Source organism: Podarcis muralis, chromosome 11 (assembly GCF_964188315.1).
Source record: "Podarcis muralis chromosome 11, rPodMur119.hap1.1, whole genome shotgun sequence".
Lineage (NCBI taxonomy): Eukaryota > Metazoa > Chordata > Lepidosauria > Squamata > Lacertidae > Podarcis > Podarcis muralis.
Window position 1 is genome coordinate 24,634,284 of NC_135665.1, and position 22,466 is coordinate 24,656,749.

Consider the following 22,466-nt stretch of genomic DNA (forward strand, 5'->3'; position numbering starts at 1 on the left):
ATACTTTTGCTATTTTAAGACAAATATATCATCTATCAGATGCAGCCCAATGGCAATATCTTAAATTACAACATCTCCTAACCAAGTGTGTTTGGCCCATCAGCCTTTTCAGCTTCCAAGATACCTAAGATATTGGAGCAATTGGACAACATTCAAAAATAAAAAGCCAGCAATTGCTTTTTATAGATATATATTAACAATAAAAAAGTTCAATACACAGACAGTAAGAGATGATTGGAATAAAGAATTAGAACTTTCATTATTACCCAGACAGTGAGAAAATGTATTTAAACAAAAGCAACATTGGACTAAGTCCCAGTGCAATCCACATCACTTATTTCATGGTACATATTATTTGCCTCCAAAAATCATATGCCTTCTTAAACTTCTGCCACAAGTGAGGTTAGTGCGCACTGGTGCCAGAAAACTTTCAACGTTCAAACTGTATGTTGGAATAGATTTTATTAAGTCTATCTGGTGTTAGATACTACCATAGCAACAATTTATAATGAGTTTCCCATATTACAAGACTTTAATACAGATACGACCAAATATCTGGTCTTAAATTTATTTTATTCCATGTTTTTAACAGTTTATATGGAGTCAAAGTGTGTTTCTGCTCTTGTTCTCCATCTTGGCTGTGATTCCTGGCCTGGGAGGGTGGGACTATGACTGACTCCAGCTACAAATGCTGAGGCTGCTGAACAAATTCAGGTTGGGGGTTTAGAGGATTTTATTGCTGCTGTTGATATTAAATTTGTGTGTTTATTTTGTATCTTTATTATGATTTATGTGGAAAGTGTTCAGTTTGGCTGTGTGCTTTTTTATGTTTTATTTACTGTTTACGACTACTTTTGTTGTGTTTGAATTGTTTTGTTTTTATCCTGTAAGCTGCCTTGAGCATGATTTTAAATAAAATGATGTATGTTTGCAGGTATGTCCTCTCTCCCACATAAGAAGGGATGCTTAAAGTGTATTTTAACCTACACATAGTCCAATATCATAATGTAAATATTTCATGCACTTCTAAAATAGGTTATTAAAAGGCACCAGTCAATATAAGCCACTGAGAATGGGAATTGCCCCATGACGTGGTTTTGTATTTAGATATGATTGACTTTATGCTTTAACAAAGTCTATATATATATATATGGGATGCGGGTGGCGCTGTGGGTAAAAGCCTCAGCGCCTAGGGCTTGCCGATCGAAAGGTCGGCGGTTCGAATCCCCGCGGCGGGGTGCGCTCCCGCTGCTCGGTCCCAGCGCCTGCCAACCTAGCAGTTCGAAAGCACCCCTGGGTGCAAGTAGATAAATAGGGACCGCTTACCAGCGGGAAGGTAAACGGCGTTCCATGTGCTGCGCTGGCTCGCCAGATGCAGCTTTGTCACGCTGGCCACGTGACCCGGAAGTGTCTCCGGACAGCGCTGGCCCCCGGCCTCTTGAGTGAGATGGGTGCACAACCCTAGAGTCTGGCAAGACTGGCCCGTACGGGCAGGGGTACCTTTACCTTTACATATATATATATATATATATATATATATATATATATATATATTGTGGGTGCTTACCTATTCCCCCCCACTCTGCTCATCCAGGCTTTTTCTACCTTCTTCAGCTCCATTGGCTCCTACCCAGTGACTTCTGTTCTTCCAGTTCTGCTTCTGCCATTGCTCCTACTTCCCTGTGTCTGCAGATGCCAGGCAGCCATCATAGTGCTACTTTCATTAGAATCTAATTCTGCAGCAAAAAGAGGAAGGCAGTGCTTCATAGCACTGAGATGCCATGTGACACGTTTCAGGAGTACAGATGGGATGGGATACAGGTGCAGTTTGTCAAATGGCAACTCACTGGAGGGTCTTTGCTTTTGATCCCATATTGAATAAGAAAGTTAGAAATGGCATGGATGACTTAGGCTGCAATCCTATACAGTGGACGCTTGGGTTGCGAATGTGATCCGTGCAGGAGGCACATTCACAACCCACAGCGTTCGCAACCCGCAGCACGGCGTCTGCGCACGTGCAGGTTGCGATTTGGCGCTTCTGCGCATGTGCAAAGTGTGATTTAGTGCTTCTGCACATGCACAGGTGCCAAAACCCAGAAGTAACCTGTTCTGGTACTTCCGGGTTCGGCGCGGTACACAACCCGAAAACGCGCAACCCAAAGCGTCTGTAACCCTAGGTATGACTGTATAAACTTATCAGGAAGTAAGTTTTACTGCACACAGTGGAACTTATTTCTGAGTAAACATACACAGGGTCACACTGTTAATGGAGTTTTGGCGACTTGATTTCGTGATGATTGTGAAGTGTCAGGTACCAATGGCATACAGCTGTATTATAACAATGCCTATTGTATACCACCCTGGGGTCTGAAAAGATGGTGGGTAGTTTAAAAATATTTCAATAGTAAAATACATAAATGTTTTCAGCTGAGATTTCCAGTTGCATATTACTAAATCTACCCCTGGATTATTCAGCACTGGAACAGGCTATTAATTGATATTTTTCTTTTTCCCTTCATTGACTTCCCTGATGTTCTTACCCCACCTTATTTGGCCTTTACAGACAAGGTGCTGAAAACTCCTCTTACACTTGTATCAATGTGTGTGGAAAGGGATGTCACATGACAACACCATCCTCCTCATAGATCTGAGTGGGAAGCTGCTGCACTCCCTTATCGCCCCACCATTAGCCAACTAAAATACTGGCCCACCAGCTAAACCAAAGGTTGGTGTTTTCACAAACTCCACAATTAAATAAAATATTGCTTCAGGAGGCAGCTACTTTCAGATGAGATGGAGGAGGTTAGATAAATGTTCTAAACATTTTTTGCCTGTAAAAAAATTAAACTTGAATCTTTCTATTTAAAACGAATACTGTTTTCCAAAAGAAAACCCTGTGGGTTTCTACCTTTCTACAATCCCATTTAGATTGCAGGTTGACACACATACCCCCTCCATTCACGAGGAACACAGAATTTTTGGAAATGCTTTATCCACGCAAACACAAATGTTCTGTCAAGTCATAAGTATGCAACAGCTGTTACCATTAAATAATTATCCAGAATAATAATGCTCTTGAGATGGTATTTGCAAAACATTTCTTCATGTTTCAGAAGACGACGCTGCAAGCTTAGCCTCTTCCCAGATAATTAGTGCTAGGCTGTTCATTTCTTTGAACCAGGGAATCACTTTATTATTCTTCCTTTCAACTGCTTTAAATGATTCATTCCCACTCTCTAGCACCTACTGACAGAACCGCAAATCCAAACCAGTATTTAAATTCCATTTCCAGTGTCACTTGCCTCCATACGATAACAATAAGTTTAACATGGATAAAATAACGATGCTGATTACCCAAATCTGTATGAGGGTTAAAAAAAAAAAAAAGAGAAGAGATTTTCCATCTCCTATTAGAGCGCTACAGATGGCGCATCTTTCAATACTGCCTCCTACACATGTGAAACAAGGGGCAACAGCTCGATCCGTTTACAGCTTTCTTCCCTCAATATAAGAGGGTTGGTGGGCGGGAGGGAAGGAAGGAGGGGAGACTTGTGGGGAAGAGGAAGAAATCTTTGGCGGTGTGTGGCTGCTGAGCTGAAGCGCTGAGGCACCAACCCAGCACACTCGCCCCAGTCTGACCCCTGCTCCCCAACACCAGCAAGAGAAAGACGCCAAGGAGTTGCCCCTCTTCCATAAGTGGCCACTGTCTCCACTCCAATTTGCCACTTCTCCCGCAGAGGGAAGGGAAACCCCTCTGCCTTCCGGGATCAAGCCCTGAAACTGCCACACCACTTTCTCCTTCCTAGCCAGGGGTGTGCCAATAAAAAAAATGGGGAGGGGGAGATAACTCCCACCCTGCATAACTGATCACAAGACACATACTGTTTGAATAGCAATGCTCATCAACTTAGGAGGGGGCTCCGCGGACCCTTCATTTATTGGGAGGATCGAAGGGATCCTCGGCCCCTAGGAGTTGGCTCCTGTGGTCCTAACTCTCCAGTCGCCAGCGCCACCTGGTCGTCTTTCCCCTCCCCATCCCCGCTCTAAAGCGAGACTGCTGGCCGCCCACACGGCTGTCTAGGAATGTCTCCTCTCTGCGGAACCACGATCTGTCTCTCTCTGCCTGGACCGCTCCGCGCACCCCCACAATCCCTTGCACCGCGCAGGACTTCGCCGGCCCTGCTGTGCCCCCTGCATTGCCTCGCCTGGCGACAAGCGCCCCGGCTGCTGCTGCTGCTGCACCACCAGCTCCTCCTCCCCTCCCTTGGCCGCCCCCCGCCCCGCTTTGTCCAGGAACGCCTCCCTCAGCCTGGGCACCCCAGCGCCACCCTGCCTAGTGATAAGGGGGCAGCCGCCGCCCGCCGCCGCCACCCTGACGCGCCAGCAAGCAGCAGCAGCACCCAGGATGTCGCCCTCCCGAGAGCCCTGCATGGCTTTCCTCCCCTCACGCCCCGCCACCTCCTCTTCCCCGGCGGCGCCCGCGCAAATCTCCCGCCTCCTCACCGTCCCAGCTCCGACTCCAGGTCGTAATAGTCGGCCAAGGTGTCTCTGTTGGAGCCGTCGATCCAGTAGTCCGGGACGACGGTGGGGCCGGCGGCGGCGGCAGGGGCGCCCCCGGGCCGGCCCGAGGTCGGGGCAGAGGCGGCGGGGGCGGCGGTGGACGAGGTGGGGGCGGAGGAGGGCGACGACGAAGACGACGACGACGAGGGCATGGTGACTTTCAGCATGCTGCGGCGCGCGGCAGCGGCGCGGGCGTCCGGCTCTTCAGGGGCTGAGGGGGAGCGAGAGGAACAAAGCGAGAGCGGCTAAGCGAGAGAGGCGGGCTGGGCGGTGCAGCGGCGGCTCCGAGAGAGCGGCGCTGCTTGCTGGCGCTGCCGGCGGCGGCTGCCTGAGGAGCCGGAGCTGCCGGCCAAACTTCGAGGCAACAGAGGCGCTCGGAGACTGGCGGAACGGAAAGGGAGCTGGGGAGGAGGAGGCTGCGGGAGGAGCGCGCGCGCGCGCCACCTCGAGCGCGCGCGCCCCCGGACACACAGAGAGAGTGTGTATGTGTGGAGGGGGGGGGGGGCGTCGCCCCGAAGAGAAGCGGCTCTGGCCGAGCAGAAGCCCACCCTTCCCTGACGAGGAGGGCAAGTTGAGGTTGGGCGCAGCGCGTAACGTGAGGGAAGGCGAGAGGGCGCGCGCGCCTCTCTACCTCTGCGTGTACGAGTGAATGCGCGCGCGCGTGTGTGCCAAGTGGACGGGTGGTGGAGGGAGCCGGGCGGGCTTCAGAGGTTCCTTTCGTCGAATGAGGGGGTTGCCGCCGCCGCTGCCATCGCAACACACGAAGGCAGCAGCGGCTGGCAGCCGTCCCGGGCTCGGCTCAGCGCAGCCGCTGCCCTGCCCTGCCAGCCAGCCACTCTCGGCGCGCGCGGGCGGGGTGTGTATGCGAGACCCAGACAAGCCGGGCAGAGGGACCCCGCTTGGGGCGCTTTCCCGCAGGGCCCTAATGCCTTCCTCGCCCCGGTGGTGGGAGGCGGCTCGCGCTCCACACTCCGCTCCACTCTTGGGCGCTTCAGCCACGGAAGCAAATTAGAGAGAGACCCCTCGCCATCCTCGTAACTCCTTTCTCTACGAGGGTCAGGTTGCAAAGCCATCAGTCCCGCGCAAAAGGCGGTTTCCTTTGGATCCGAAACAGGGGTGCCAACTTGAACGAAATATTGGGGTGGGTGGGTGTCAAGGAAGCTCCGCCCTGCATAATCGATCACAAGATCCAGCACGCACACACACACAGTCACACCGCTTTTGAATGGCGATGCCCATAAGAATGAGGCGCGGGCCCCCTCAAATATTTTAATGAGGGGGAGGCGAAGGGATCTTGGCCCCTAGGACTTGGCTCCTATGATACAAGAGGATGATTTGGGGTTCTGGACCTAAGTATCAACCAACCCCATTGGTTGAGTATCACATGCTTTCGCGAGGTTCAGCGTGGGCAGTTTCACACACTAGGCAAAGGCCAACCCAGGTTGCCCCCAAAACTTCCACGCAACCCATCACAACTCCCTAAGGAGTGTGCCATGTGATATGATGCACTTATTTGCAAATGTGCATTTGTCCTGTCATATTCAAAGCAAAGCAAAGCTTTCGTACGCTAGAGTCTGCTTCACATGCAAGGAGTGTTATCCTCCATTGGAGAACGTGCAGACATATATATCAGGGGTAATATGAGCCGAATGGCTCATGTGCCTAACAACCGGCCACTGCACCCATTTACTGTGCCTTGTGAATTATGTGCACACAGTCTGTCCATGCTTATAATGAATTACCAGTTGTTATGCACCTTAGCTGTTGAACTCACATCACCTCTAATACATGTATGTGCATATACATGTCTACACATGTGTAGAGAAGTAGGGATGGAAACAGTGGGGTCTAAGGACAATGAAATGTAAATAATACAGGATATGGCAATTGTAAGTAAAATTCATACAAAGTGACCATGCATGAGAGCAGGGGCTGGTGAGACTGTCATCCCTTGGATTGATGGATGAATTGACACCTCTGGTGGGACAGGAAACCATTTTCTTAGTTCAAGATAATGAACTTGATATATTCAATATTTCCTGATGAGTTCCAGTTCAGCAATTTCATGCTGCAGTCCCCTTTGAAATCACTTAGTTGGAGAACAGTGGAATATCCCGGGAGACCAAAATTATCTTCCTTTGGTTTCTTAATGTTGCCATTTCTGATACTAGACATGTGTCCATCTATTTGTTTGCACAGCAACTGACCTGATGGTCCTATGTAGAAAGCTGCATGCTGAAAATACTTGGAAGGTAAATACACTTTGACATGTTTAGGTGTACAATTAAAACATATAAACCATATATAGGGTTCTTACATAGATTACCGGTAATACATTGCCAATAAGCATTAGAAATAATGAAATTTAAGTGAAGAAGAGTGTAATACAAAAGCTAGCCCAGGTGACCTTTGGAGTAAGGTAGGTTGGAAATAAAAGGGTAAAACATGATGTCAAACACCTGAGAAGTGATGCATTCTATTGGTGGCATGGAACTGCTGTACTCAGAAATTATATGTAAATTGATATCCACAATTATGAACTATTGAAATTATAGTGTAAAAATCTGGGGGGGGGGGGAGTAGAATAAGGTGGTGCAGGTTTAAATAATACAGGTTTGCTGGCCACACCACAGAGGGTTCCTTGCTTTTTAAGGATTTGAACAGATTATCAAGCTCTCTCTATAGTCAGTGAAGATTGTATCTGACATTACCAAAAAGCATTAACTGCAATCTTGTATGCCAAATGTGTGTAGTTCTGCTGCAGGTCTAGTATAACTTTGATTGTGACATTACACGTGCCATGCGGGACATTTTTTAGCCCAAAGGCCAAATTGCTTAGCTGTGATCTGTTCCATCCCTGCTGCCAGAGCCAACTCCCTTTCTTTCCTGCTGAAAGGTACCTGGTGAAGGCAGCAAGAATGGAACAGGCTGCAGCTGTGGCTTTCCTCCATCACATCAGCATCATTTGAGCACCAAGACCTTACAAAGGGGCAATAAGCCCTGGGAAATTATAATTCTCATGGATCCTGGTGTCCAATCCACTGTTCCTCCAACATTCTAGGGTAAGGGATGGGGAACATGCAGCTCTCCCAATGCTGTTGGATTACAAATTCTATCACCCCAGAAACATTGGCTTGGGGCTGATGGTTGGAATCCAACAATATCTGGAGGGCCACAGGTTTCTCACACCTGTCCTAGGTCTTAGTCAATGCTGCTACTGCAAATCTTCATTTTTCTCTGTCAGTAGCATAGGTTTGTGGGGAGGATGAGAAGGGGGTGGCTTAAGAGAGTTCCAAATGGACTTGTTCTTAAAATGAGCTAATTTGGGCTCGGTCTAAACCAAGTCCTAATTTTAAGCATGCCTGGGAAAGCTCACCCATCACTTGTTAAAAGATTCCTGCTATACTCACCACGGTGTCATCGGTCTTGTTGGATTGTGAGGCCTTTGTTCTCTTAAGACACCCAGTTTACGCATGCATGCCTCCTCCTTGATGCCCCGCTTGCTGTTTCTTTCTGCCCAGCCTGGAACTTTTCTTGGCTCCTGCACTGCACTTCCTGTTGCTAGGTGACATGCTACTTGATTTTGTGACACGTGGTTATTTTGTGAGAGCAGAGATAAAGAAATATCAAACAGTCGACAATGACTGCAATGCATTAGCAAACTGCATGCTCTATAAATAAATAAAAAACCCAGCACTTGTAACATTATAGTCCGCTGTATAGTTTCAGCAAGGCAACATTAATATTCCTTTGCTAGTATTTAGGCATTCCTTTGTATTGATGAGGCGATTTATCGTTATAGCTTCAGAATTCCAGATATGCTGAGACACATTTATGTTGGAGAAGTCAGCTGCCACCCCCAGTGTGAGGTGCTGTCACCTTGTACGTTGTAGACATACAGAGCCACGTGTCACAAAATCAAATAGGAAGAGGGTTCTGAATTTAAATGGTGCCCACAATCTGCTGTGAGGTTAAAGGCAACAGTGACCACAGTGCTGACAAATCCATCATATACATAAATGGGCAGTCGCAGATCATGAACCTGAATTTCCTCCATTCTTCCTCCAACTTTCAAACCAAAACTGCAGAAAAATGCTTTCAGGTTTAAAAGTGGCATATTAAGTCTAGTTTGCTAAGCCAAAACTAAGCCAAAACTTAGCTTAATAAGTGTGAGGAAATGTGGGCTTCTGGATAGATTATGGCCACTTTCCCTACTGCACTGAGCTGAGACATAGTTTGGCTTACTATATCACCTGAATCTGGATTCGTGTTTTTGCATTCCCAGACAAACCACGAGCAATAAGCACAAACCACGTTACAGCTTGTAGTTTGTTTGGAGTGAGACACTTCCATAAGGAGGCTGAAGAGAAGCAGGAGAGTTTTGCCAATTGCTTCTCCACCCCATAGCTGACTGTTCCGCCTGAAAAGCTGCTCTGGAGAATCTCCAGGACACCCATAAGAAGTGGTCCTGGAGGGTGCAGAGGGAATTGCCTCGGACTCTATTTTCATTTCATTTTTAAAAAAATTATTTCTAACCCACTCCAAATCCCTCTTGTGGGTTCACACTTTAAAACCACACAACAACAACAAACAGCAGGGCTGGTTCAGTGATACTAATCTGCATTACGCACAGTGGAAAGGAATAAAAAGATTCGTAAGTTCTCCCGTAATGGCAGAACACAAAGATACACCACCAGAAGAAACCCGTGCTGCTGAACTGGCAGGCAATGGCACCAGTACTTAACTACCACTGGTGGAGCAATATCAGCACAATCAGTAAGAAGTGAGCATTGCAGGTGAATCTCCAATAGCCCATGTGGAGTATTATTAAGAGTGGAGAACGGACAAAGGCATACAGAATGGAGGAGTATATGGATGGTGGCACCTATTCACATAGTGAATAAGCACCCAATCGCAACTCTTTATTTTCCATTCTTCTCACACTCGGTCCTGTGTCGCTGCCACAATAACCCATCAGAGCTTGACGTCTGCATGTTGCCCATGGCTTTGCCATGAGGAACAAGCAAAGTTGGGGCAAGGGACCATAGCTCACTGTCTTCTGACTCTGCTCACGGCTACTGCTGGTGTATTAAACCAAGCACAGGTCTACATTAATCAAACTGATACTAACAACAACAACAAAACCTCCCAAATGAAACAAATGTGAAGTTGATGGGATGAAGGAGGCAGTGGCAGAACAAAAGGCATTCTAGGAAATGGTTGGTTCTGTTACCTGAAATAACAGAATTGTAGAGTTGGAAGTGGACCCAGTGGCGTAGCGTGGGGGGTGCAGGGGGGGCCGGCCGCACCGGGCGCAACATCTGGGGTTAGGGCAAATCCACGGGTTAGGGGGCGCAAATCCATGGGTTAGGGGGCGCAAATTACTTGCCTTGCCCCGGGTGCTGACAACCCACGCTACGCCACTGAGTGGACCACACGGGTCGTCTGTTCCAACCTCCTGCAATACAGGAATCTTTTGCTCAACGTGGGGTTTGAACCCACAACCCTGAGATTTAAGAGTCTCATGCAGAGGCCATTGGTCCTTGAACGACTCCCTATGGTGGCAACACTGTAGGCTTAATGGCTATGCGAGAGCCTACCACTCACCCCAAGCAGTAGCAGCCATTGTCACCTGTCTTCTCTGTATGGTTACCCAGGAGCAGTGAACTTTGGACAAAAGTTTCCCCAAATTTGCCATCTTTAAACTGCATCACCTATTCGCCGCCAGCAACAGAATGGCCTTGTTCTGCACTGTTATGTTACTTGAACTGAAGGCTGTATGAAATAAAGCTGTGAGGAGACCAACTTTCTCAAAGGTCCAATGTTTATTTCCTATATAATCACAATCACAACAAAGGAATTAGAGCGATTAAAAGAGATTAAACATTTCCTGGTAATAGCATCACACCAATGGCTTAAACACTGGCAAATGGAGTACGCTATCAGTTGTAGCTAGCCTGGTGTGTAAGGGACAAATAACAAACTGCTTTTATAAACCATGAAATGGTATTGTTTGTGTTTTGACACATTGAGGTCAAGCTGGAATATAAGCATGCAGTAGCTAATAGATACTTCAGCTCTTTAGAAATTATATAAAGCAGAGGTGTCAAACACATTAGCAGGAAAGCTATCTTCTCCATGCTGATACAGACATAAAATCTTCATTCGCAGAAGGCAAATGTCTCATTCCAGTTGAATTTTCAAGCATAGCAAAGCTAAATAAACTATTACCGTGTCTTCATGAGCAGCAACTATTTGTCTGAATTTTCTCCCCCATTGCCTGTGACCCTACTCCTTTTTTTATTATTATTCATTGCCTTGCATTGCAAACTTAAATATATAACTTGGAAGCATATCTCATGAGTTTCATTGGGACAAACTTCCAAGTAATGGGCTGCAACCAACACTTTCATTCTGCTAGTGCAAGACACACGGGCTAATAGAACCAAATTTTCCTTTTCTTTCCCTTTCAGTCCTCAAACTCTGCTGCAGAGAAGAAAAACCTCTGGATAACTTTTTTTTGTGTAGGACGTATGTCAGACAGAGAAGGAAATACTATATGTATACATTTATTAGTAATTTGTATTAACGGATTTATTGTCTATTTTTGGGATATTTGCTGCTGTTCTAATTTTATGTACACTGCTGAGAGATATGGTGTAGAAATGGCCTAAACAAATAAAACAATGCAATTTGTGCCTGGAAAGGAAAATGAAATGTTTCGTCCTGTATGAAAACCTCAGAATGGCGCTACCTTGGCTAAATACCCATAGCTCATCGATCCTTGCAGAACCTGAGCCAGTACAGTGATCTAAAGCAATTCCTCATGTAGCATGGAAGAGTATTGGCTTATCCAACCAGGGAACCCTCAATGCATGTCGTTCAGCAGTTATTCATAGAGATTTTTGAAAGGACAAGACTGGCGCAGGGCAGAAGAGCTTCAGGCCACACAATCCTGGGCTCATTTACCCAGAAGTCAGTCCCACTGTGTACAATGAAGCTTGCAGCTTGGTCAGCTTAGGGTTGCAGCTTTCACCCTTTCGTAGCTTGGGCTACAAAGAATAATCACCACTTCCGTTGATTTATGCAGAAGTCATGTTTGGTTCTTGTGCCAATAGCTTAACAACTGACTGTGGATCAAAAGGTAAACCACCTTCCATCTTGCACCTGCCGTGTTGTTTTCCTCTTGAAAGTCCTGATTCCCCCTTTGGGGAGAATATACAATTATCCATACTTTCTTCCTTTTAAAATCCTCATCATTCTTGTGATCTTGCACTACTGAAAAGATGGGGGAAATTTTTTTTTCTGGCTTATCAGTGAAACAAAACCCACCCATTTATTTTCAAAATAGACTACTTTTAAATAATTTAAATGCAAATTATTTCTTTTTCAAAACCAGAGCTTATAAAATATGCAGTATCTTTTCCTGGGCTTATTTTGCATAATGGCAGAGCACAGATAAAGATACTGCAATTTTTAGTGTTGGCTCCTAATGATTTTGGTAAATGACTTTAATTGTATTTGTGTAATGCATCAAAAACCATTGCTAAAAGCCACTTAAATATATATTACATCAAGCCAATATTTATTTCTTCCATTTCTTCCCTGTCTTTCTTCAGTTTTAAAGGAATCTATTTTTATAAAGGGGGGGGGGTTAATTGATAAAAATATTTCTATACAGTCACATGATAACATATCAGGGTGGTGTACAACAACAAAATACAAATCTCATATGTGCACCCCACCCCGAAGAATTAGTTATTTTGTTGCATGATATAATTGTTCGTATGTTTTGAGGAAAGGGAGACTGGTGGCACTGTGGGTTAAACCACAGAGCCTAGGGCTTGCCGATCAGAAGGTCGGCAGTTCAAATCCCCACGACGGGGTGAGCTCCCATTGCTCGCTCCCTGCTCCTGCCAACCTAGCAGTTCGAAAGCACGTCAGTAGATAAATAGGTACTGCTCTGGAGGGAAGGTAAACGGCATTTCCGTGCACTGCTCTGGTTCGCCAGAAGCAGCTAAGTTATGCTGGCCACATGACCTGGAAGCTGTACGCCGGCTCCCACTTGGGGGCAGTGGTGCATGGTTTGCTTCTTATCTTCCTTTCCAGTACACATACAAAATTAACTTTTTGAAGAAGAAGAAGAAGAAGAAGAAGAAGAAGAAGAAGAAGAAGAAGAAGAAGAAGAAGAAGAAGAAGAAGAAGAAGAAGAAAGTGAACTGAATCCTTAGTTTCAGTGCTTGTGTCACATGGTCAAAACACACAGCTGTGAGCACTGTTTTGCATGCTACTACAATGGCATATGACGTGGGTGGCGCTGTGGGTTAAACCACAGAGCCTAGGGCTTGCTGGTCAGAAGATCGGCGGTTTGAATCCCGACGGGGTGAGCTCCCGTTGCTCGATCCCTGCTCCTAACAACCTAGCAGTTCGAAAGCACCTCAAAGTGCAAGTAGATAAATAGATACTGCTCCGGCGGGAAGGTAAACGGCGTTTCCGTGCACTACTCTGGTTCGCCAGAAGCGGCTTAGTCATGCTGGCCACATGACCCGGAAGCTGTACGCCAGCTCCCTCAGCCAATAAAGCGAGATGAGCACCGCAACCACAGAGTCGGCCACGACTGGACCTAATGGTCAGGGGTCCCTTTACCTTTACCTTACAATGGCATACGTGGAGCAACAGCAATTCAGTCGACCAGATAGGGTTGAGGACAACAACACAGGCCATGATCTAGCAAATATGACTTTGGGGAGAAGCGTACGACAAAAAACGCTGGGGAAAGGCATTGGGGGGGGGAGTCAGCTGACGGCAGCAAAGGAAGAGTTGGTTATGTTGTTGTTGAGCAATGGCGAGCTGAACTATTTTGCTGAATCAACACCTCATTCCAGTCGAAGGAACGCCAAGGAAAACTGACCCGAACTTCAACAACTCGAGATTTCTAGCCAATTTCCCCATCTGTCCTGTTTCATTTGATTTTTTCTTTTTAAACAAATAGCTGCACATTTCTGTTTTAAATTTATTGCAAAACAGCCTTTCCAAGTCAGAATCATCTTTATTTAAAACTAAAATCAGAAGAATATTCTCTTTTCTTGAACAACTAGCTTTGGCAGAACCCTCATTTGGCTAAGTCCTGCATGTTCTGCCTTTCTGAACCACACATATTAATAAACGCTGGGCTTTAAAATCTTGGCTTGGACAGAGAGTAAACAGAGAATAGGGGAGAATCCAAGAACAGCATTTACTAACTGCTGGGTTGTTTGCTTGCTAGGCCGTCTTCCGAACAAGATTTATTCATTCAGGTCAAACCTAATAAATTAAATACATATATGAAGAAGCAAGAATAGTTCAAATATTTGAAGTACAGGCAGATCTGGCTTTTCCATTAAAAAGTCATTTTCAGGCTCCTGAAACTGAGTTATTGATACTGATTATTAAAGGGGGGAGACCTATGTAATAGTGGGGAATGTATTATCAATGTATGTACAAGTGGTATCCAAAAATATTTCAAAGTCAGATATGGTGGGAATGAAAAAAAATACTGCTATTCACATAACAGCTCCATATTAATTTGCACAGTAATATTCTATAAAAAGGTAAAGGGACCCCTGACCATTAGGTCCAGTTGTGACCGACTCTGGGGTTGCGGTGCTCATCTCTCTTTATTGGCCGAGGGAGCCAGCGTACAGTGTACATGTGGCCAGCATGACTAAGCCACTTCTGGCGAACCAGAGCAGCACATGGAAACACTGTTTATCTTCCCGCCAGAACGGTACCTATTTATCTACTTGCACTTTGATGTCCTTTCAAACTGCTAGGTTGGCAGGAGCAGGGACCGAGTATGTTGCGATTAAACCTTTTGGTAAATTATTATCATTCTGGCCTCCTGATTTCCTCCTGCCAGCTAGGCTGGAAAAAGGAGTGTACAAGCCAGAGGCTCAAACAGGTCCATTCCTGTAGCACTAAACTACGGTTTTAGCACATCATACAAAAGCAGACCACGGTGTTTAATGAAAATATGTTAAAAGCCTATTTCATTCTATGTTCCTTTGATGTTTGTTTTCATTTTGACATCTTGACTGGCACTCTCACATTGTGTCAGCAGGAAGAACTAAATCCATAAAAGATGCAGTCAAGTAAAACAATAGTAATAGTCGTAGCTCGGCTCCCGAACGCCTTGGAAGTTGAACGTTTTGGCTCCCAAACAATTGGAAATCGGAAGTGAGTGTTTTTTTGGAAACAATCCGGCTTTTTTTGGAAGCCGAATGTCCGACACGGCTTCTGCTATTGTTTCCAGCACGCCTGCGCAATTGGAAGCTGTGCCTTGGTTTCCGAACTTTTCAGAAGTCGAATGGACTTCCGGAACGGATTCTGTTCAACTTCTGAGGTACGTCTGTACAGTAGTACCTTGGGTTAAATGCTTAATTCATTCAGGAGGTCCGTTCTTAACCTGAAACTGTTCTTAACCTGAAGCACTACTTTAGCTAATGGGGCCTCCTGCTGCCGCCGCGCCGCCGGAGCACAATTTGTTCTCATCCTGAAGCAAAGTTCTTAACCTGAAGCGCTATTTCTAGGTTAGCGGAGTCTGTAACCTGAAGCGTATGTAACCAGAGGTACCACTGTACTTAACTAACTAACCAATCACGTTGGTTCTGCCCCCCCCCCCCCCAATCCTGGTTACGCCCATGCAGTAAAGGATGTTAATCAACCCCTACCTTGCTCAATCAACTGGGAATGGGAACAAAGTCAATTTACGGAATCAAGTCAAAATGGAAGATCGGGTCTATGTGTGTACCACATGCCTCAAGAACATACATCTCAACTCATTTAAACAAATTGTGCCCTTTTTGCATTTTCCCACTGGCTACACTCTCTTGAGCAATGAATGGACAGCCTGTTCAGCCCTCCTTCCTTCTGATTCATCAGGTCCTGACTACACCTTTCAAGTTTTTGTTTGGTTTTGTTAAAGGACTGATTCCAAGAGTGCCAGACACCCCTTCTGTGCTTCCATGGTCCAACCACATTACTGTGGAACGCACCTGGCCCTAGCAACCGCTTTCAAGGAGCAGCCAACTTCAAATTCAGCTTCAAATTCAGCCCATGACCCCGCTATTTTAACAAAGATACTACTTGCTGTCATATTTGGCGAGATGGGTTATCACTTTATTCACAAATTAGTACCCATTTTAAAAAGCACTGTTTGGAACATTCCCTTCCCCTCATAATTGCCTATTCAGTTCCATAATGGCATTTGCAAAGAGATTCCTTTGAAGCCCAGATAAAGATCTTGTCACCATGATACTCATTTTCACTCAGCGATGAGAGCACTATAGTCAGCCTTCACTTTTAGGATATAATGGAAATTTAATTTCCATATCCATTTAGTGTGTGGCCTTTCCCTAAAGACTACGCATAAAAGTACTTTTTGATGTCCTGAGGGAAGAGCTCTTAAAGCTCTTATTCTCAACTCTGCACTTCTGTACCGCTCAATTTGTACTTTTATTGCAGAATAGCGGGCACCTTTCCAGAGCCAAGGAAAAAGACAAAGGAGAGCTAACAGTACACAAGGGTTAGAAATTCTTAGTAGCCGCAGCGGAAGAGACTCAAGTCATTCAGTTTGGAAAGAAACTGCTCAGGGGGTTGACATATGAAATATGCTAATACTTTGCTTTTCCCTCGATGAGCAGGCTTTTCTGCTTTCTCTAGTCTTTAATTGACAACACTTCAAAGATTCCTTTTGTTCGACGGCGATGCATTCTGGGATTCAGGGCAACATTTTGTTTAGATTTATATTCCACCTTTCATCTTCTGTGATCCCAGAGTGGGTAACCATTTAAAAAGCTATAGCTAAACAAAATAATTTACCATTAAGAGTCATAAAATAATACAGCAGCAAATGTCAAAAGTATCTCCAGCAACATTATTCCCCACAACAATAAAGATGTTTTTAACTGGCATCAAAAGAGGGCCAAAGATGATGCCAATCATATTTTTGTTGTTTAGTCGTGTCTGACTCTTCGTGACCCCATGGACCAGAGCACACCAGGCACTCCTGTCTTCCACTGCCTCCCGCAGTTTGGTCAAACTCATGCTGGTAGCTTCGAGAACACTGTCCAACCATCTCGTCCTCTGTCATCCCCTTCTCCTTGTGCCCTCCATCTTTACCAACATCAGGGTCTTTTCCAGGGAGTCTTCTCTTCTCATGAGGTGGCCAAAGTATTGGAGCCTCAGCTTCAGGATCTATCCTTCCAGTGAGCATTCAGGGCTGATTTCTTTAAGAATGGATAGGTTTGATCTTCTTGCACTCCATGGGACTCTCTAAAATCATATTTTAGAACCCTCCATTACACATTATGGCTAAAGAGCAGAAAGAAAGTGAAGCCCAGAGAAAATAGCCGTTTAAAATGCCCAAATCAATTGCTAGGTAAAACCAAATCACAAATAATTTCATTTTCTACGTGGTCGGTGGAGTTTTCAGATTTTTACACCAACCTGCTTCACCCATCATGCAATACCAAACCATCGCTAAGCATGCAGGCTCCAAGAGAGACCATTGTGGCCACTTGGCTCCTTTCTCAATTGTGCTACTGATGTGCTGCAAAGTATGGCTTAGTGTGTAGACTAAATCTGGGTTCACCGTTTAGTTTTCCCAAATTGTGAGTCATAAACCACAGGACAAACCTTGGCTACAGCTCATGATTAGTCTGGAGGGGGCTGAACCACAAGGCTGGGCTAGGGTGAAACACTAAGCCAAACCAAGTACTGCAGGGCTCTCCATCCCCACCCCCAAAAACATGGTATTTTTATGTTCAAAAGTCACTCTGGGCATGCCAACCTATGCCTTGAGATGATCAGGCTGGCTCTCAAGAATAACAAATGTTTTTGCATCCCTGCCTAGACACAGTATTATGAACTTGCAACCAAGTGAAAAAAACAACAACCAAAATAAAATTTCCCTGAAGGGAAATAAATACCATATTATGGTATTTATAAATACCATATTAGGTTCAGGTCTGGTTAACTGCAATAGCAATTTCTCCCCTTTTTGTAATGTATCCTTTCGTTTGTTCTATTTTGTTTTCTACCTGGTTACTATTTCTTGTTTCTTCTTATTTCTGTGTCTTATCTTACTCTGTGCACTTGCAATTTTCTACTTTTTATTTTTCAATGAAGAATATAAAATTAAAAAACCAAAATATCATTTCCCTGAGCCATTCATCCCTCAGACAAGATTTCATATATTTCTTCATAAAATGTTGAGTAGGACCAACAACACGCGTTGAGCATTGAAGCTGCTGTGCTCTTGATGTTTATCACTGACATATAGTTGAACACTGAACCAAAATTGTAGCTAAAAGGAGTCTAAGTAAGTCTTGCCCCTTCAACTGCAACAAAATGGCACAAAATGTAACAATTTCTAGTTACAAGTTACACCAGTGTTTCCCAACCTTTTTTGGGCAAAGGCACACTTGTTTCATGAAAAAAATCTCGAGGCACACCACCATTACAGCCCCGTGACGTCAGCGCGCAGCGTCACACCGGGAGGGACGCACGAAAGTGTAAGTTTCAATTTTTTCCCCTCCCCCTTGCCTTCCTTCTGTGCCAACCGCCAAAAAGCCAAGAAAAGAGCCAAGACTTTAGGGCAGCAGGTCGACACAGAAGAAGCTCCTACCTAAGGACAGGTGCGACGGCCGTGTCCTCTTCTGCCACACTTGGCAGCCCTGCCTCACGGTCGTGACTCCCACCCTGATTTCTCCCCGCAGGTCGAGCGGCACAGGCAGCCCAATGTGTCCAGCCCAGACACAAGCCCCGCTTCCCCACTCTAGATCCTGAATGCGACCAAGTGCTCTGGACTCCCGAGCAGGGTGGGAAAGAGGACTCGCATCTGGTAGCCTCCGGGCTCCTCGCCTGCTCGAGGGATGGCATTGCAGGCAAGCTGCCGGCCGTCGCCATCGCCGCCCCCTCATGCGAGTGGACCTGCCCGGAGTGGTGGGCCGGGGGAGGCTCGCTCTCTGTGGGGATGTGGCCCGCACGCGCGGCCCCGCTTCCTCCTGCCCAGGGCTGAGCTCCTTACCCGCAATCTCGGTCTCGTGCACGCGGATTCCACTTATTCTGAAGCTCGCGCCACTAGCCGGGGCTCTCACACCGTGCCAGGGCGAGGCGGCGCGGCCCACTGACGTCATCGCAGCTCGCCGCCGCCCTCAACTTCCCTGTTCCCTCCCCTCCCTCGGGTCGCCGTGGTTACCGAGGACTGCAAGTGCGTTTCTCCGGGGAAGGCAGGCAGGGGTGAAAGTCTTTGCTCCCCCCCGCCTGCCTTCAAAAGCCGTCGGGGACAGCGGAGAAACGCGCTGCCTTTCTCCGCTCTCCCGGGAAGGCAGGCAGGGGGGAAGCAAAGACTTTTGCCCCCCGCCGGCCTTCAGAAGAGGTCCTGGACCTCTTCTGAAGGCGGGCGGGGGCGAAAGCCTTTGCTCCCCCCTGCCTGCCTTCCCGGGAGGGCGGAGAAAGGCAGCGCGTTTCTCCGCTGTCCCGAACGGCTTTTGAAGGCAGGCTTTTGAAAGCCGTCCGGGACAGCGGAGAAACCCAGCGCGCCCTTCCCGCTGCCCCCCGACTTGGCTGGAAGGCTGGCGGGGGGAGAAGCCTGCTCCTCCCCGTCGCCAGCCCCGCAAACTCGGGGGACAGCGGGAGAGGCGCAGCGCGCCCTTGCCGCTGCCCCCCGACTTGGCTGGAAGGCTGGCGGGGGGAGAAGCCTGCTCCTCCCCATCGCCAGCCCTGCAAACTCGGGGGACAGCGGGAGAGGCGCAGCGCGCCATCCCGCTGTCTCCCGACATGGTTTGAAGGCTGGCGGAGGGCTTCCTCCTCCCCCAGCCCCGCAAGCTCCCAGAGCGATGCCAAAGCTGCGCGCAGCTTCGGCATGGCTCTGGGTCCCGTTCTGGGGGAGGGGGAAGCTCGGGCTTCCCCCGCCCCAGCCCCACGCCTGGCGGTGGGGGAATAATTTTTTTCCCCCTTTATTCCCCCCCCCCCGCCAATTTTTCCCGCGGCACACCAGGCAACGTATCGCGGCACACTAGTGTGCCGCGGAACACCGGTTGGGTAACACTGAGTTACACAAAGGCCTATTTCCAAGTTACTGTTCTGAAGGTAAAGTGTTAAAATAATGGGCCTCACCAAGTACAGTGGTACCTGGGGTTAAGAACTTAATTCGTTCTGGAGGTCCGTTCTTAACCTGAAACTGTTCTTAACCTGAGGTACCACTTTAGCTAATGGGGCCTTTCTGTTTTCATCCTGAAGCAAAGTTCCTACCCCAAGGTACTATTTCTGGGTTAGCGGTGTCTGTAACCTGAAGCATCTGTAACCCGAGGTACCACTGTACTTCCTAGAACAAGTGCCTAAATATTATTAAAGTTTATTCAAAGAATTATGCACAAGTTTATCTTCTTACTTTATTCAACATTCGTCTTATCAGCTTGCTACGATTTGTAACTATTGGTTTAGATCCAAACTTGGTCCAGCTTAGAAAACAGCCCTTGAAATTAAGCCTTGACTAACAAGACCCATTTATTTCAAGGGTTCTACTCACAAGCATGACAGTCCAATTTGTTAGGTGCAAAAAGATCTAAAGACATCTGATCAAAGTTCGTGGCTACTCTAAATCTGGTTAGTATTGGCCCTGTCTGAGAAAGCTCTTCCAATGGTGTCTGGGTTACAATCAGTGCTTTGACTTAAACTTAGGGAAAATGCCCTGGGCTCCACACTATTAAGGACCCCCCAAATCTTGCACAAAATCCTGTCTGCCTTGCCATTAAATTTTAAATGCAGCAAAAGTTGTTGTTCCACTGTAAATAGAATTCTGTGTAATTCTAGAGCTGGGTTTTCAATATTCTTTCCAAACAGTATTTTTGTATTACTAAATCAATATCCAGTGAAAAGTTTAAAAAGGCAAAGTAGCTTCCATGGTTGAAATTCTAATGGCCTTTTTAGTTTAGGAATAATGGACTGAATTAGTAAACACACAAGAATAATAAGAATAATAATTTTATTATTCGTACCCTGCCCATCAGAATGGGTTGCCTCGGCCACTCTGGGTGGCTTCCAACAAATATAAAAGCAAAACAAAACATCGAACATTAAAAACCTCCCTATACAGGGCTGCCTTCAGATGTCTTTTAAAAGTTGCATAGTTATTTAGCTCCCTGACATCTGTTGGGACGGCGTTCCACAGGGTGGGTGCCACTACTGAGAAGGTCCTCTGCCTAGTTCCCAGTAACTTCACTTCTCGCAGTTATGTAACATTTAATTGAAACTTGAATAATATAGCTTATATGGCAAGTTTATGCTGCATTCTGTGGTGTCTATAATTTATGAAAACATCCAAATTGGTTTAAGGTGATGCACAACATTATATTTGTTAGTCATTAAAGAAATTTAAATTTTGCAGCTCTTGCAGACATCTGTTCAATATACAAAAAGTGTTTTTCAGCACACAGAATTTTGCATCTTTACCATTTTTATTATCCTACTCTTACATGGTCTACCGCTAGGTAGTGACTAGACCACACCTGTCCAGCATCAATGTACCCAAATAATTCATCAGACATCACCTCTTAAAATTTATTTAGATTTATAATTGCATATTGAGTGTTTTACCATATTGAATATATCGTAATTTTTGACAGGGAACTTTACTGTTTCAGCAGTCATTTACACAATAATAAAAGCACACTTTATCTGTGAAGGTAGCACAGATTCATGTTTAAATTTGTACAAAATAAAGTTACCAAGTCAAGCTGTACAGTTACCTTTTCTGAAACTTAAGAGAGAAAATATCCATTATTAAACTTGATTTGTACATTAAACTGGGCATTCTTATAGAACAAAGGGAATGTTACAACAAAGCAGTCTTCATGTAATTTAAAATGCAAAGGCTTTGGTTGAAAAGAGTCTGTAAATGCACCCAAATTTCTTCAAGCTGGGGTGACAGTCTGGATAGTTCTGCCAGTAGATCTGGATCGGATGAAAGGATTTTTAAGTGCAACTGAAATGGAAGCATGAAATTAATTACATAAATCAAATTTTAAGGAACACATTTCTTAAATTTCTTGATTACTGTGTTAAACCACCACATCACTTTTTTATTATTATTTATAAAAGTTGGTAAATATCCTCCTTAACACGATGCCAATGTTTCACAAAGTGATCAAAGTAAAAACAAAATAAATAAAATTCCTTCCAGTAGCACCTTAGAGACCAACTAAGTTTGTTATCGGTATGAGCTTTCATGTGCATGCACACTTCTTTAGACGAAAGCTCATACCATGCATATGAAAGCTCATACCAATAACAAACTTAGTTGGTCTCTAAGGTGCTACTGCCAACCTAGCAGTTCGAAAGCACATCAAAAGTGCAAGTAGATAAATAGGTACCACTCCAGCGGGAAGGTAAACGGCGTTTCCGTGCACCGCTCAGGTTCATCAGAAGTGGCTTGGTCATGCTGGCCACATGACCCGGAAGCTGTACGCCGGCTCCCTCGGCCAATAAAGTGAGATGAGCGCCGCAACCCCAGAGTCAGTCATGACTGGACCTAATGGTCAGGGGTCATTTACCTTTACCATTAAGGTGCTACTGGGAGGAATTTTGTTTGTTTCAACTACGGCAGACCAACACGGCTACCTACCTGTGATCAAAGTAAGTAACTCATATTAGTAACTCCCCTCAGATGAGCACTGTAAGGCCAAGCAGTGCTATCACACAGCAATAATGAAAGTTTCAGTAGGGGGAAATGCTATTGCAAAAAGGAACGGATGCTGTCAGTCATTCTTTATTCATTGCCAAGTGTGTCTCCCCCACCCCCAGCGCATTCAGATTGGGGGCTTCTACGGTAAGCAAACTGTGCTGCACAGAATGTCACTAGCAAT

At 45.8% G+C, this 22,466-nt stretch overlaps 2 protein-coding genes across 3 annotated transcripts in view; both read right to left on the reverse strand.

Annotated features, from left to right (window-relative positions):
• Positions 1-4,993, reverse strand: part of CAMK4 (calcium/calmodulin dependent protein kinase IV) — an 83,613-nt gene extending 78,620 nt beyond the window's left edge. Inside the window, exon 1 of one of the 2 annotated variants that reach the window (XM_028747882.2) lies at positions 4,504-4,993. In XM_028747882.2, the coding sequence (XP_028603715.2) occupies positions 4,504-4,727 (224 nt within the window). In that variant the 5' untranslated portion in view covers positions 4,728-4,993. The remainder of the gene's footprint in view (positions 1-4,503) is intronic. The other variant, XM_028747883.2, reaches the window with a different exon arrangement.
• A 15,577-nt stretch (positions 4,994-20,570) lies between these two features.
• The window catches only part of WDR36 (WD repeat domain 36), a 36,403-nt gene continuing 34,507 nt past the window's right edge, over positions 20,571-22,466 (reverse strand). Inside the window, exon 23 of the mRNA XM_028748435.2 lies at positions 20,571-21,586. Within this exon, the coding sequence (XP_028604268.2) occupies positions 21,437-21,586 (150 nt within the window). The 3' untranslated portion in view covers positions 20,571-21,436. The remainder of the gene's footprint in view (positions 21,587-22,466) is intronic.